The sequence below is a fragment of the Larus michahellis genome, chromosome 1 (genome assembly GCF_964199755.1).
Source record: "Larus michahellis chromosome 1, bLarMic1.1, whole genome shotgun sequence".
Classification (NCBI taxonomy): domain Eukaryota; kingdom Metazoa; phylum Chordata; class Aves; order Charadriiformes; family Laridae; genus Larus; species Larus michahellis.
In genome coordinates this window covers 118086878-118102802 of record NC_133896.1, presented here as the reverse complement: position 1 = coordinate 118102802, position 15925 = coordinate 118086878, and the positions used below count along the sequence as shown (strand labels likewise).

The following is a 15925-nucleotide window of genomic DNA, read 5'->3' as shown; positions in this document are numbered from 1 at the left end:
AATCCATTTTAGCATGACTTGGAAAACCTTGACGAGAGTTAGGCAGTTGAAAGTAGGATTCACAGAACATCACATGGCCAGAATAACTTCAACATCTTGTGCCATAAAGTATTACTTTGTGTGCCTCCCATCTAATCCATATTAAGACTCAATGTGAGATGGTAGGTTCTGTAGGTGATGGCCTTAAAAGCTAAAACCACAACCTATTCATAGTTTAGAAGGGAAAACAAATGGAGTATTTACCTGTAGTACAAGTAAGAACAAACCAAGTATTTTTCAGACAAGTATTCCTCTAAACTTTAAAGGTAATTCAGCTTGAGAAAAATATTAGAAAAGGAACGCTACAAAGACCACGAGTACAACGTGCAGCAGTATCAAATTAAGGAAGTGAAAACAGATGTAGATAATCAGAAAGTGGTTGATTACATGAAGCAGCAAACATGAAGAAAAACCAAACAAGAACCTTATTTTGGAGAGTGTTTTAGTTATCTAGGCCATCTAAGATTAACATTCGCAGCACTGGCTTCCTTCAAAGTCAGATATAAACGGGTAAGGGAAAGCACTAAGAGTTAAGATTCTATTTTTGATCTTCAAAAAAGTAAAGAAAAAAGCTTCTAGAGAGGAACAGTTCACTATTGCTTAACAAAAAAATTCTCTGTCTGTCAAATAACTACTTGTCAAAAGAACCGTGAATATACTGCTTTATCCATAATGCAAACATGGAGATCAAAGTGATGAATCTCTGTAGAAGAATTAGCTTGTAAGTAAAAATGTTGTGAAGTAACAGTCTGCCACCTAACCTACTGCAACGTTAGATCAACATTAATTCACTGGGTTTGCCTGCATTTCTTCTCACATCTCTACCTTTACCTTTACTGCAGGAGAAAACAGGTGTCCAGCCTTCCTTGGACAGTACATAAGTTGTGGAACACAATGTGACAATGTCACACAGCCCAGAAGTATAAACTCATACAAAAAGTACAAAAATTCAAGGACAGTAGCTATCAGGACATGTCCAGATGTTGCCAGTACAAGCCCCTTCACTGCTAATTGTCTGAATATACTACAGTTAAGACTGACCTGCCTGGGTTTTTTCCTTGAAATGTCTAGTATTAACCACTGCCAGAGACAGGACATTAGTCAAACTGCACCTTTAATCTAAATCAGTATGTTTCATTACACTTATGAATCACTCTTTTAAACACTAAAAATAGTAAAAGCCTAGTTACTGCAAAAAAAACAGTTTAGAAACTACAGTCAAATGAGGAGTTACACACTTAAAATTGGACTCGTACTTCAGCTGCCTAAATCCAAAGAACCTTTTGTGCTTAACCACCACCTAGTCCCAAAATCTGTGTAAATATCTACAGTACAGCTACATACACATGCTCAGAAACGCTCAAAGCAGCTAGACACTAACTTCTTATGTCAGTCAAGTGTTTAAAAAGTAGGTGGAACAGCATCTGTTTGGCAAAATGTTAATCTTGCAGGTGTGCTTTGGGTGTGCATAACAGCCAGAACTGAGCTCAACACAAATAGCAACTACAGGCGCTTTCACTCACAAACACAGCCTTGACTTGTTTAAGTTTGTGTATGTGGTACATGAATGATTTGAATGGCAGGTTATCTGGACTATCTGTTCATATACTTTGCAAATGAGAAACAGAAAGCAAAACTACATTGTCCACCTTCACAATACAGGTCTCTCTCCTCCTATCACTCAAGCCAATGACTGTCAGAGATTGCTGCTCTCATTCTAGCCCTTTGTCGTGGTTTAGCCTCAGATGGCAACAAAGAACCACGTGCCGCTCGCACGTGCCTTCCTAATACAGGAAGGATCGTAAGAAAAGGCAAGACCCTTGGGTTGGGACAAAGGCAGTTTAACAGGACAGCAAAGGGAACAGGCAAACAACAACAACAACACGGACAGGGGAATATACAAACGCGATTACGGAACCGCCGCTCCCCGCCGCTCGCCGACCGGCCGGACCCGGGACCCCCCAGCCCGCTTTTAAGCAGCAACTTCCTGCCCCCTCCCCCGGCAGCTCAGGGTGGGCGTGGCTCACATGGCATGGAATACCAGGAAAAGTTAACCCTATCCCCACCGGAACCAGGACACCCTTTCAATCTCGTATCCGTCTCCCACAGTACATCTGAAAAAAGCATGGCAAGTACTTCCATTCAACCTTGCTTCTACTCTGGTGATTAAGGGAGTAGAAAAAGAAATAAAAGATTCCTTCGGGTGACAGACTGCCAGCCAGAACTTCCACCTCTGAAGTCTTCCCAAAAAAAGATTTCAACCTATGCCATGCAACCAGCACTGGAATTTACAATCAGAAAAGTCTATATTCCCTCCACCCTACTCGCTTCTTTTCTCAAGAAAAAAAAAAGGAAACAAGAAAAAAGGAAAAAAAAAAAGAAAACAACTAAAGGTAGGGTCACAATCAATTTTATCATATCATCATATGATAAGAAAAAAAACCCCACCTAGTAGCTTAAAAAAAACCCCACCAGCTTAAGGATGGCAAAATGTTAATCTAATATTATCTGTAGTCAGACAGGCAGGAGAAAGCCTTGATCAGATATAACTTGTGTCTGGATTAAAAAAAAAAAAAAAAAACCACCCCAAAATATTTGCTACAGAGGTCTTCCAAATTAAAGCTTTTTTCAAATTCTTTGAAATACAATGCAATGCAGTTACTCAGATCTCCACAGACTTGGCAAGAGGTTTAGTTCAGAGCAGTACACAACAGGGCTGCACTCAAAATAGCCATTCTCACAATGGCAAGAAAACCATATACATCTCCATTCTTCAAACCAGGAGAAAGGAGTTAACGCAAGGTGGAGCGACAGAATGGTCTTTCTAGTAAAAAGAATAAACAGGACTGATATTTCATCTGCTGTAACTTATATTAAAATACCTTCGTATGAAACGCTATAAAAGAACTACAATGGACTATGTTTCAGCTGGTGTTTATTCCTTTGAATTTATAGATGGCTTATCAAAATTTGATAGAACATTAACTGACATAACAGCTTGTCTCTTAAAAAATAAGAGTCTGAACCATCACAAGGATTAGCATCACTGATTACTGCTAGCTGAATTCTATATGTTGTACAAGTTGGGGAAAAACAAAAATAAATAAACAAAAAAAAATAAAGAATATTTTAATACTTCATCCATAGAAGAAAAATAGGCAGATGGCATAAGAAGCTGTTTTTTCTCTCTGGCTTAAATGGTCACTGCAGTCAGAGTAACAAGTCCATTTCCCTGTTAGCGATCTAAAGAGCTTCCTTTTATTATTTATATTCATGCTATTTGTTTTCTGATATTCTGTCCTGCTATACTTTACTTGCCTTCAGCAGACAGATTTCTTAAGAGTTGCTTAGGAGTGTCAAGTATCATGGCCTGAAAAACAACACTGAGGATCGTTCCAAAGTTATATCAAAGTACTTAATATTCAGGCATACGTGAGAGAGAGAGCGCGCACGCTCCTTTGTGCTATATGATCATACACCTCAGTTTTACATTAAAGAAAAAAAAAACCAAAACACAGGAAGAAAATGGAAGATAACAGTGAAGACATTTATCATCTGCATCCTTTTGAAACTGAAAGTCTGAGCACTGTATACTACAAGTTACTGGGCATGAACGAAGAGCAGTTATTCTAGTTCCCTGAACGAGATTTCTATTTTTAAAACCAGAAAGTTAGTTCAATCCCCATTACATATAGGGAACTGAGGATTCAACTTAGCAGTAGTCACCTGACGCTCAGCATTAAATGCAAATCAGCAGTCTTACCACTCAGACATATGGAGGGGGCAGAAGAGAAGAACAGGACAAAAAGTAAAATAATAAAGCTACTAATTCCTGAGGATTCAACACGGGGAAATCCAGTCATACCTGATAACACAAATAAAAACTATACATCAACAAATCCCTACCCACCTGGTTAATGTTTCTTTGTCACAATGTTTTAGTACAAATTCTCATCCAAATAAAACAGGCAATAGATAGTGATCCCAGCCTTTCATACCAATTTTCAGTTAGCTACATACAGCCTCACAATCTAATTGTTCATCAAGCACACAAGCTCACTTGCCTCACAAAGATGAAACTGTCACCTACCTGGACAAAAAAGAAAAAAAAAAAAAAAAAATCTTTTGCCTGCCTAGATACTTGGCCTGGTATTACTCATCCTTAATGAGAGCCTCATACTGTAGTTGTTACTATTTGACATGGTTTTGTTTTGGTTGGGTTTTAGAAATTGATATGAAACTACTGTAAAAGACATTTTTAATAGTTCAGTCCATGACATTTATTTTAATTACCACTACTACTTATAACCACAGTACACAATGAAAGAGACATTCTGAAGCTATGTGACCATTCAGTGATTTTCTCAATGTTACAGCTAGAAATCGTAGGGGATTGGGTTTGCTTACAAGCTCTCCTACAATATTAATTTGTCTGTGCTGCAGACAAACATAACCGCTTACCTTGCCTAGATATTACTTGCACACTGAGTTGCACTGTTCCATCTGTTTTTACTCCTTGATCAAAAAGGCTTCGATCTGGGTCCAGCTTGATAAAAGAAATTTAAAAACAGGTACCACATTTTTATTAGACAGTATCACATTTACAAGAAACTCTTATTCTACTTTAAACTTCAGAAATACTCAGCGTCTGCAGCAAGTTTTCTGAAGAAGCGTGCAAATATTTTCAGTACTATGTAGACACAGTACACGACAGACAGAACTTCATCAGAATTTGGAACTTGCCACTCTGTTTAAGCTAATTTCACTCACAGGGACACTTTTTAACCTAAAGAAGCAATGCAATACCCGGAAGTACCTTCACTTTGTGAGAAATATCTACAATTCCTTTTCTCAGTTTTTAACACATAGAAAAATCTTGTCTTTAAAGCAGTATTATCCTTGTTGTTTCTGGAAAAGCCACAGATGTTCAGTTATGACTGTAACTAAAACATCCAGCTAAACACTGTCTAACATGTGGCAATGCCTGTAGCAATAGTGTAGGGGGGTAACTTTCTTGAGTAATGTTTTGCTATCTATGCACCTGAATAGTGTAACAACCTTCTCGCTTTATTCAGATTCAAAACAAGATTAGACTCAGAAGTTCAGGCAGCAACAAATATTGTGGGCTGCACCTCAAGAGAAGAAAGTGTTGTCATTGCCCTCATTCTTCTTTCACTTGCAAGGTGGTATTTTTTTTGCTTTCTTACCCCCACCCTTGGAACCCCAAAAGTGTTTTGATTCTATTCACACTGAATTAGTGCGTACATATTAAATGGTCTGATGATAATGAACCTGACATAATATTAACTTCTTAATTACAATTAATATACCAAATGAAGCGTGAATTCCACAGGCAATGGGAGAAAAGGACAAAGTATGTAAAATGGTTCTCCATTAAGAGGTTAAATCTGTCATAACATTTCAATTTACCTGGATATCTTGCAGGCATATTTCATGTGCATCCAAGGAACACTGCAGTCTGGGTTCCAGCAACTTCTTAAGATTTCCAATTGGTTCATTGATGTCAATAGCTTGACTCACAAATTCTGCTGTGGTGTAGGTTTGCTCAACGATGCTTAAATATCAAATGAATACAACAAATCATTACCTACATGTTAATACAGCTTGTGCAATACAGCAGGTATAGGAAAGCTTAAAAAAAAAAGTTAGTAGCAAGCTACACAGAAGGTAACACTGACTCTAAAATCTAAATACCATGCAGAAAAACTCAGCTTGAGTAGAGAGTGAATTTGGTCCCATTGATTCTACAGTTGTGTAACTCTCTTTTTACCCCGTCACAGTTAAAAAGCTAGGTTAAATATCAAGATTATTTTCAGATCACTGTTTTCAAGAGATTAAGTCATGATTAGTATGTTATGCATTATTAACTTGCATGTAAACTAATTCTATTTGCCTTGCCTAGACTGTATTTAAAAGATGAAAAGATATTTAAAAGATGTTTATATAGATACATGATGTATGTACATGTGTATGTATATATTTTTTTTAGATATTTAAAAGGAAAAAAACAAACACAGAAACTTATCTTATCCCTTAGACAGGGAACAAAGAAGAAAAAAACATCAACTCTCACGCAGAGTAATCGCCCATGTCTTTTAACCAGTCAGCACAAGGATAAGCTTAATGCATACAAGAGATGACCAGAAGGAACTACAACAACAGGGATCCCCAAAGGAAACATTAGTCACATGTCACGGTTGCCCTGCACTACAGCGACAACAGTACTGGCGTATGCTTTCAAAAACATCAATGTTATGGGACTCTTATCTTAAAAATGACCTTAGACAGTTATCTCTCTACATTTACACAGAAGGAAATCAGAAAGTATACAGACATAGTCAGTTTGTAAGCAGTAAAAATATACAAGGAGCTCAGAATAAGAAGAAACTAATAAGTAGTTCTGAATCAGTTTTCCAAAACAGGTTCTTAAAGAGCAGGTCACCTACCAACCTCAGCTATTTCTGTCCAACACATTAACTGCCTCTCTGTACTTTCAAAAGCAGTTGTAAAAATTAGAAGGGAAGCATCATGAAGAAAAAAAACAGATTGAGGTAATTAAGTTAAATGATATCAGACTTTGGTATCTACTGTTTCAACGGCCCTAACAATATAATCAATAGATACAGAACATCATTTCTGCTCTGTTAAAAACAACTGATCCTGTATAACAGCAAAGCAATGGACTGGAGAAACTGCAAGGTTCATCTCAATTACAGAAGGATACACTGAAGCCGAAAGGTCTGCAGCATGTACATGTAGGCATATTCCTACACACATCAAAATACGGAGAGAACTACTAAGAATGTAGCGAGAGATAAACAAAACGGCTTGGGATATAAGCAATTAAGACTGAAAAATATGATAGCACTATACTGGTTTCCTATAGTGGCTACACTTCCACTTCAAGAAAACCACCAATTAATTAGATACAAAGCAGAAAAACTGAAGTGAGCATAAGCTAAATAAAGAACTTTATATCCGGTAAGAAAGTTGAAAAACTGTGGAAACAATCCACAGCAGGATTAAGGAGATCATACTGAGACAGTTACTTCTGCCAGTTCAAAGTTAGTTCTTTCATCTAGCTAGAAAACACTTGTACTCATTTCATAACCATGGCCATCTCTGAAGCGTTACACAATCCCCAATAATAAATCTGAATAACCAAACTTAATGTGTGCAGTCACAAATCTGAAACCAATTAAAGAAAATAAATAAATAAATTGCAGCCTAAGGACCCCAAAATGCAAAGACAGTACGTACCTTTCTTCAGTGCATTCCTGTTTCTCAGTCCCATCGATTTCTATTTCTATCAGCTCCTCTGCCTCTCTCTTAGTCATGGCTAAAATGTCTTAAGAACAGAGCTATAAACAGAAAATAATTTTTTTGTAAGTCACAGACAAACAAAACTAGATGATAGGTTATGTCCTATCAAACATCTTTTAAACCAAACACCAGGATAGCTTTTTAAAGACAAAAATTCACCTAAAAAATAAAGCCAAAAGCTAATACAGTTTTCACAAAATAGATGACAATACCTGTTCCTCAAACAAATGCTCCAGGGGCAAATCCAGGACTGTAACTAGATATTAGCACAAAGCCCAAAGATTGATTTTCTTGGAGGCATCCAAATTTACTGGATGTTTTTGTCATGGGCCAGCTACAGCTTTTAGTAGCTCGTTGCAAAGAACTTCTGAAAATTCTTTGAAAGTTATACGTATTTTACCATCTAGATTCAGCTACATACTACCTTCCTAGCGAGGCTGAAAGATGCTGCTTATAAATTTCAGCAGTTTTTACATAAAATGCTGCAACAGAAAGCTAGACAGAAGATCCATGATTTCCTTACAGGTAAATAAACTCAACCATAAAGCATTTACTGACTGTGCCATCTTTCCACCCATCCCTCTCACGGGCAATCACACGATGACAGGTGCATAACAAACGCATCTTGCTAAGTCCCAAATTAATGCAGTATGTTAGCAATTAAAAGGAAAACTATTCTGTGACAATATTCTCATTGACGCTACAGATTTTCATGCCCTGTACAATACTGGAGTCTGTTGGAACATAAGGGGGAAAGAAACAATTACAGCATTTGGTCTGTAAAGACACAGATTGTATAATATTATCATGTTTCACTGACCGTCCCATGCATCATAAGTATGAAATATATATGATAGAGAACTGAGCCAAATTATACAGCAACAGTTTACAATAAATAACACCACCAACTTATAGGAAAAGGAGTACGAAGTAGGAGTACAGAGGAGAAAATCACATTAGAAAAAGCAAAACAAGCCGCTACTAAAATATCCACAACATAAGAGATTAGCAAGGTTTCCATCCTGGAATCACTCTTTCCCAGAACTAGTCTATCCCAGACCCAATCATTAGTAAGTGAATTTCTTAAAGACAAGTTAATAAGGGAACTTACTAAACTTTAGAACTTCTCAAAAGGAATAGTAACCAAGTTGTACAGTTTTTACAGAAAAGGTTAAAAGAATTAAAACAGCTCATCTTATTATACCCTTCAAAAACTATTACATAAAATTAGTTTTTAAGAAATCAAGTGCTGCATCTGATGTCAATCTGTAAGATCTAGCAGGGCCAGACAGGAAGTAAACAGAGCCTCGTCTGGTGCACCTCACCACTAGAAGCAAAACCAGAATCTGTTCTGCTCATAGATCCGGTTCTATGAAAGTCCCCTAACTGCCAGGGTAGGGTCAGCCAAACTGGAGCAGTAGCGGCCACTGAACAGGGTCCCGGGAGTCCAATTTCCATATCACTTAATCTTGTACATCATCGTCACAATAAATGGGGACGAATGAAACACCACTTCTGAAGAATACAGACAAGCTTAATTAAGTATCTGAAAGAACTACACTGGCACGGTTACAGGTGATCTGGTTGACTGTTAAAAGATTTTTCAAAACTAAGGTTTGAGCAAAGTCCCTTACTGAAAAATCCCAAAGCAGCTAACTGGTACCATAAAAAAGGGGGAAATTATTTCCTGTATTAGCAATCAGATTTAAAATCCCAAAACAACAAGTTAACTTTTTTTTTTTTGCAAGGGAGTTTACCAGCAAGGTCACAAAAGGGGTTAGGCTAGGATTTCTGTTCCTTGATGTATTTGCAAGTTATTTACTGAGAAAACTGTGCAGACCTTCTGAAAGAACTCACCATCTCAAATGATTTCTGGCAGAAAATATTCAATACTGGAAAATGCAAAGTGATGCACAATGAGTAAATATTATATCAGCATAGTAACCATATAGAATTATGTAAGATATTTTGAAGTCCCTATGGATTGGATTCCAAATTGGCAACTGGACAAGTAACTGTTCACTCACTTTTTAAAGATGGCTTCTGGTTGCACCTCACAGGCTCTACTACATTTATGATTACCATGGGGAGGCAGGAGAGGGGAGCATAGGCAGCAGGTACGGAAAGAGGAAGAAAGATGGTTCCATTGAACGCAGATGCAAGCAAGGGAGATGATGGGTGGAAAGAGGAAGAATAACATTATGGAAACATGTGCAGTCATTAACAGTTCAGAGAAACATAATGGGGAAAATTATTTTGTCTTTCCCATGCTAAACAGAGAGACTCCTGATGAGTCTAAACGTGAAAATAAACATTTCACATTAAGAGAAATTTCTTGCTACAGAATGATGCAGAGATCAAAAGCGTACATAAGTTCATATGGGAGTAAGCTTCCTGAGCCTTCACTGAGGGCTACTGAGAAACAGGAGAACTCAAACAGCCTGGTCTGCTAGGAGGGTCAATGTGGTAGGAACACCACAGCAGCAGCATTTGTCTGGCGGAACACGTAAAACTGTGCTTGATTTGTGGAAGTTACAGCCTACCGATTTCTGTTTGTTTCTATTTTTTCTTCAACCTAAAAAGCCCTAAGACTCACCTGTTATCCAAGAAGGAATCTGACCATAATGCCTGACACAGACCTCCGCTAACCTAAGAGAAGGCACCTGTTAACAGAGCAACAGCCCAGTGCTACTCCCGTATCATCTACAGTTTGGCATTTGCAGTCGGGGGGAAACCCCACTGTTTTCTGTTAAGATCTATGTTTTCTTTTCCCTGGAACGCAAGGAATTAAGTAATAAGCCCATCACAATAGGGGCACAAATTCTAGTAGTAGAATCTGTGTTTTTAATCCTGACAGGTAATTGTGAAGTGAGGGCAACCACCGGAAACCATATGCACTATCAACTGCTACTGAAGTCAAATCACTGGAGATATTTGTGCTCCTGAGAAGCTCCGGTGTTCATGCAGCATTTGGTAGCATCCATCCCTGTTAAGTGCTCAAATTAGTAAATACCAACACTAACTAGGTAACAAAGCAGACAACCCATCCTTTACCAAACAGCTTTTGCAAGTTACCAGCCAGTTGGGATTTAAGACAAAGACAGCAGACCCCTAAGCGGGGTGGAGTCATGCCAGATTTCAAGCGCTTTCCTTCCTTATCAATACTCAGGAGTTATAAAAATAAACCCGAACCGGGAGAAGCAGCTGTGCAGCACGTACCTGGCCGAACACCAGGAACCAAACTACGTAAGATGCCACATGCCCTCGTACGTCTTCATCCAAAAATGAGGTTTTTTTACGAGTGGAGCAGTAAGTTTTTATGCCCCGGGGAGGACTCGCGGACCTCGGTCCAGGCTGCCGGGCTCTCCCCAAGCCGTGACGGTGGGAGGACTTCGCCCTCACCCCGCCGCCAGCCCCACCGCGCTCCCCGTGGGGCCCTTCCCCGCGCCCCGCCAGCTCCATTTCCCGCTCCCGGGACCCGAAGGTTCCGAGGCCGCTCGGGAGACGGGGCGCTCCAGCTCTTTCCTCCGGCCGCGGGGCCGCCGCCAGGGCCCTCCCGCCAACGGGCGAGCGGGCAGGAGGCGCAGCCAGGCCGGTGGGCCGGCGGCGGCCGGGCGAGGCCGCTCCTCCCCGCAGGCCCCGGTTGTCTCCCCCGCCCGCTTCCCCCCCCGCTATCCTCCTCCTTCTCCTCCTCCCCGCGGCGCCTCGTCGTTGTTTGAACCCGAAACGGAAATGAGACTCGCGGCGCCGGGGAGAAACGGAAACAAAACACGGGCCGCCAGGCCGCGCCGCGCCGCGCTCGCTCCCACACTCACCCGCCACCGCCGTCCGCCTGCCCCGAAGCGGAGCGGCCGCACAGATACGTCCCCGCCGGCCGCAACCCCCGCACCCTCAGCGGGTCCCAGTGCCCGTCCAGGTCTCGGTCCCGCCGCCGCCGCCCTGAGGAGGCCGTCGCGCGCCGGGGATTGGGCAGCGCGGCCCAGCGCGGGCCCGGGCAGGGAGGGCGCGCCCAGACCGCCACCCCCCGCGCGGGGGCGGGAACTACAGCTCCCGGCGGCCACCGGGGCCCGGCGCTGCGGCGACACCGGGCGGTGCGGACGGGGCCGGGGGGGCGTGGGTTGAGGCGGTGGTTTCCCGGCGTGCACTGCGCGGGGAGGCGGGGCGCACCCGGGGCCGTGGCGGCGGCGGCGGTGACTCTCCCAAGGTGACTGGAGCTGGGCCTGGTGGCGGCTCTGTGACCGCCCGCCCGTCCTCCCGCAGCACCGGGGGGGGCAGCTCCTCCTCCGTCGATTTGTCCTTGGGGTACCCGGGCCCCGGGGCGAACGGCGCCGCCTTGCCCCGCCGCCTGCGGGAGGTGCCCGGGCGGGTGAGAGGGAGACGGGGACCGGGGGATGGGTGGGGGGAGCAGCGGGGTCGGAGGCCGGTGCTGCCGGCTTTGGCTGGGTTAAAACTGTCGCTTTTTCTTCAAACGAGTCAAAACTTGAAATTGTGAGTTGCTCTCGGCGGTGGTGGGACTGAACGGGAGGTAGCACCGCGTCTCCGGGGTTTCACCCCAAATGGCGTGTTGGTTTCACTGCTCTTCCTGGTCTAAAGCTCATTTCTGACCCAAATATTTTGCATCTTTATGCATTTAGGTTGCAGAAAGAGCTACCTGATTCCGTATTTCTGTTTTGCATTTTTTTTTTTTTTTTATTATTAGGTAAAACACCAGTGCCATCATGATTCTGCATCAGATTCTGCGACTTTCTTCCATTTTTCGCTCTGCTGTTTCCATTCACTTGCGCAGAAACATCGGGCTTTCTGCTATTGTCTTTAATAAGACGAAAGAGCTCGATCCCGTTCAGAAGCTCTTCGTGGACAAGATCAGAGAATACAACACAAAGAGCAAGTAAGTAAAGGAGGTTATTTGATTTTGACAATAAAGTATGTTAACTTTGTAGGTTGGTCTCTAAATACTTCAGGTACGTATTCCTGCAACACTTACTGATAGTGTCACAAGTGAGAAGGCTTGTTCTTGCATACCTGGCAGGAAATGTCTATTTTTTCTCCTTCAAAAAATAAAAAAAGAAGTAAAGTTGATGTCATTCTTCTTGGGGAGTTAAGGCACTCATTTGAGTTTCTTTGCATACCAGGTGAACATACCAGTATGTTAATTTTTACACATCTATGTGCTCTGTAAAAAAAAAAAAAAAAAAAAGGGAAAAAAGCCCCTTTTTTTTTTATCTGAGGAAAGTGGCTATTCTTCAGTCTTGTTGCCAGAAGCTGAATGGAAACAGCGTCCAAAAGCAATTTGGAATTAATGGAACTGTGAGGCTGATTCCTTAAACATCTTAAGTTAATAAGGAGTTCATTCAAATGGAATCTTAGATTCTTGTAATATTTGAATGAACTACTTAACAGGAAAACTAAAACTATAGTAATTCTGTGTCATTTATTCTTGTGAATTATTTCTGGGAAGGAAATAAGCTGCTCCTTGGTTCTACTGGAGGAAGATCTGTGTTTCCACACCTACAAACTAGCCTGTGTAGGGTGGCAAATTTTTATTGGCTTTACCAATTGTAAGTGATATCTGTGTTGGTACAACTGAGCATTGGTAATCTGAAGAGTTACTATTTTAGTTATTTTATATTTGTATCCCAAGAAATCCCTGTCTGAATATATATGAACGCATGGTGCCCTGTCTCTTGGTTTATTTCCTTATTTAGTATTTAAAGCACGTTCTCTGTGAGAACAGTTAAGCTTTACTAACCAAGATCACTATTTCAGAAATATCAGAGGTACAAATCACAATTTTGTTAGGAAATCACATCCGGAACAAGTGAAACTAAGAGCCCTGAAATCCTGAATACTCAGTGTAGTTTTATGTCTCAAAAGGCTACCTCTGTAGCTTGGATTTTCATCACTGATAGTAGAAAGCCTGTACGTTACCTTGGGAACCTTGTTTACGTGTAAGGTAAGTAGGCCCTAAGGTGCGTCATATCTCGACTTTTGGAGATATTTTAAATGGTTTGCTTTAGCTGGTTGCCAAAAAGGCTTTTAATTCATAAATGGTCGTGAAAATGTATAACTTCCACATGAAATTTCGGAACTGAAGTATTAATCAGAACTTTTAATGTTTTTTAGGCAAGCTGGAGGGCCTGTTGATGCAGGCCCTGAATTTCAGAAAGACTTGAATGAATCCCTTGCTAGACTTCAACGGGCGTATGGTGAGGGAGATCTAACCAAGTTTCCAGAATTTAAATTTGAGGGTGAGTTAACAATCTTACTCAGTTTTTAATTGCAAGTAAGGACATTTCAGTGACTGTTTTTCTTAATTCCCATTTAGTTTTTATTTGGACCATTAATTTCACATAAGATGCCCCAGTGAATATCCTTACTTTCAGACAGTTCACATCTGATTCCATCTGACTCCTTTTCTTGATTATTTGCCTTTTCCTGTAGAGACGTGGACTTACTTAGACTGATGCTTAAGAAAACTTGCAGCCAGATTCAGCTATCTTAATTACCCTTCACAGACCCTAAAGAAATAGCACAAATATAAAAGAAATAGCCCAGGGTTTATTGTTATATTTTTTCCTCATCCTCACAAAGAGGTGAGACAACTGTTTTTCAAAATGATAGTCTGCTATGTCACCCAAACTGTAATTTGTAAATTTTCTAAGCTCATCTGGAAAGTCCGTGATTTCAGAAAATGGACATAGTTTTGTTACTTAGGATTACTTCACGACTTATTAAACCTTTTTCTTCAGTTATTTGGATGTGACTTCAGTTTAACTGCTCTAAGTTTGTATTAACACGTTTTCATATTACCCAGATTGATTATCATAAGAAGAATGCTTGTGAGGAATGGTTTATGCAGAATTCAAAGAAACAGCACCGAGTCTTAGGACATAAAGGCAATTTAATTTTTTTATGGCTCATTTCTCTAGTTCTTTGTTTCTTTTGCTTCCTTATGGAAGTATAGCTCAAAGTCTTCATTGCTCACAAGCAGTTTCGGCTGAAGTCAGGTTTTGGAGGAGTAAGCTGCCTTTCCCATAAGTTGAGATGCAGCAATCTTTTGAAGGTGCCGGTGTATTTGGTTTACGTGACAAGGTTTTGATAGTGGGGGGCTGAAGGGGTGGCCTCTATCAGGAGGGGCCAGGGGGTGTCCACACATTGGACAGAGCCAGTTCCATCTGGCTCCAAAATGGACACACTGCAGGACACAGCTGGTGGCACCTCTGTGACAACATATTTTAAGAATGGTAAAACCACTGTCTATTCTCACCCCTCCTGTGGAGGGAGGGGAAGAGCAGGAGAGTGAGAGGCTTGGTGGGCATCTGGCAGCCAGCGAAGGTCAAGCCGCCATAGTCAGTGACTTGTAATTCTGATAAGACTGACTGGAAATTCTAATTTAGATTAGGAACACACCTAAAGATGTTTTGGGTTTTGGTGGTATTTCAGTTGGATTAAGGGAGAATTTGGTGTCAGATTGTTACTGGTGCAAATAAAACAGAGCATCTGTAAAGTAGGATCTATGGCATTTCTGCCCCCTGGCTCCAGTTCTAGGGATGCATTGTCTTTATATTCAGTTTTATTTCTATGTAATATTTGAAACAATACATATAAAAGCTTAGGATTTTTTTTGTAATGAAACAAAATCTGTGTGACTGTAAGAACAGAACATAGAGTGGGGAGACCATGTTCTTTTACCATTTTTGCCTATCCTTTATCTAATTTCAGCAAGTTTTAAAAACTAAATGGCTAGGTGGGTCAAAACTTTATTTTTTTGTCTTAGTGAAGATTACTATAAGCTGAGCCTTATATCTCAGACTTTTTGTAGCAAGGAGAACAGGCAGTAGTAGCTCACCTGTCAAAAGCCATAATCCTTCTGAGTTTGTACCTTTGACATCAAGAACTCCTTCCTCAGTGTTTCTATGTGGAGAATATTCGACTGGTGTTGAAATTGTGCACTCCGTTCTGTTATTCAGCTATAAGACACTTATCAAGAGCAAAGAGCTAGGTTACTTGCTCTCATAGCAGAGGTATGTTGGAAATATTAGTATCATGTTGTCTAGTAACATTCTGGTTGACTACTTCAGTTCTCTGCTGCCTTCCCTACCCCAGATGTTGTAAAAGCTGTTTTGGTAGAATGTTACTGAGGTGCATGTCTGTCTGAAACCTTACGTATAACTCTAAGGTGGAAAGGACCTGTCTCCAGCATAGTTTAGTCTTCAGTGCTGCCCACATCCAATCCTACCCTGATACAAACACAGCAAGCAGTGGTGTAGGCTGCAGGGTACAAGAGCTTGCTTTAGCTTGCAAACCTAATGTTTAGTTTTCTTTGAATATCAGATGAATTGTGGTGTTTGAGGCTGGAACGAAAAGAGACTAATGTGACTTTTCTCTCTCTCTCCCCTTCCTCCTTTAGAGCCCAAGTTTGAGGAGACTCCGAAGTGATCTCTGCAGGTTGTACACCGAACAGCAGTGTACATCAATGGAGTTGCTGAACATGGCACCAGCTGTAACTTAATAAAGACAGCGTTGCAGTTTGATTTCAAAA

The 15925-nt window shown here is 41.0% G+C and overlaps 2 protein-coding genes across 6 annotated transcripts in view; one reads left to right on the top strand and one right to left on the bottom strand.

Annotated features, from left to right (window-relative positions):
* The window catches only part of GABPA (GA binding protein transcription factor subunit alpha), a 25296-nt gene extending 13877 nt beyond the window's left edge, over window positions 1-11419 (bottom strand). Inside the window, exons 1-4 of one of the 2 annotated variants that reach the window (XM_074599990.1) lie at window positions 11199-11419; window positions 7321-7421; window positions 5470-5614; window positions 4501-4585 (exon numbers count right to left, since the gene is read on the bottom strand). In XM_074599990.1, the coding sequence (XP_074456091.1) occupies window positions 4501-4585; window positions 5470-5614; window positions 7321-7397 (307 nt within the window). In that variant the 5' untranslated portion in view covers window positions 7398-7421; window positions 11199-11419. Of the gene's footprint in view, window positions 1-4500; window positions 4586-5469; window positions 5615-7320; window positions 7422-10602; window positions 10738-11198 lie in introns of those variants that run through there. The other variant, XM_074600000.1, reaches the window with a different exon arrangement.
* Window positions 11097-15925, top strand: ATP5PF (ATP synthase peripheral stalk subunit F6). 4 transcript variants are annotated; one of them, XM_074600105.1, is made up of 4 exons: window positions 11097-11299; window positions 12083-12271; window positions 13507-13631; window positions 15794-15925. In XM_074600105.1, exons 2-4 carry the CDS (start codon window positions 12102-12104, stop codon window positions 15820-15822), a joined length of 324 nt encoding a protein of 107 aa, XP_074456206.1. In that variant the 5' UTR covers window positions 11097-11299; window positions 12083-12101; the 3' UTR covers window positions 15823-15925. The 4 variants fall into 4 exon arrangements, with proteins under 4 accessions (XP_074456206.1, XP_074456176.1, XP_074456186.1 ...); XM_074600075.1 differs by lacking the exon at window positions 11097-11299 and adding an exon at window positions 11451-11749; XM_074600085.1 differs by lacking the exon at window positions 11097-11299 and adding an exon at window positions 11481-11587.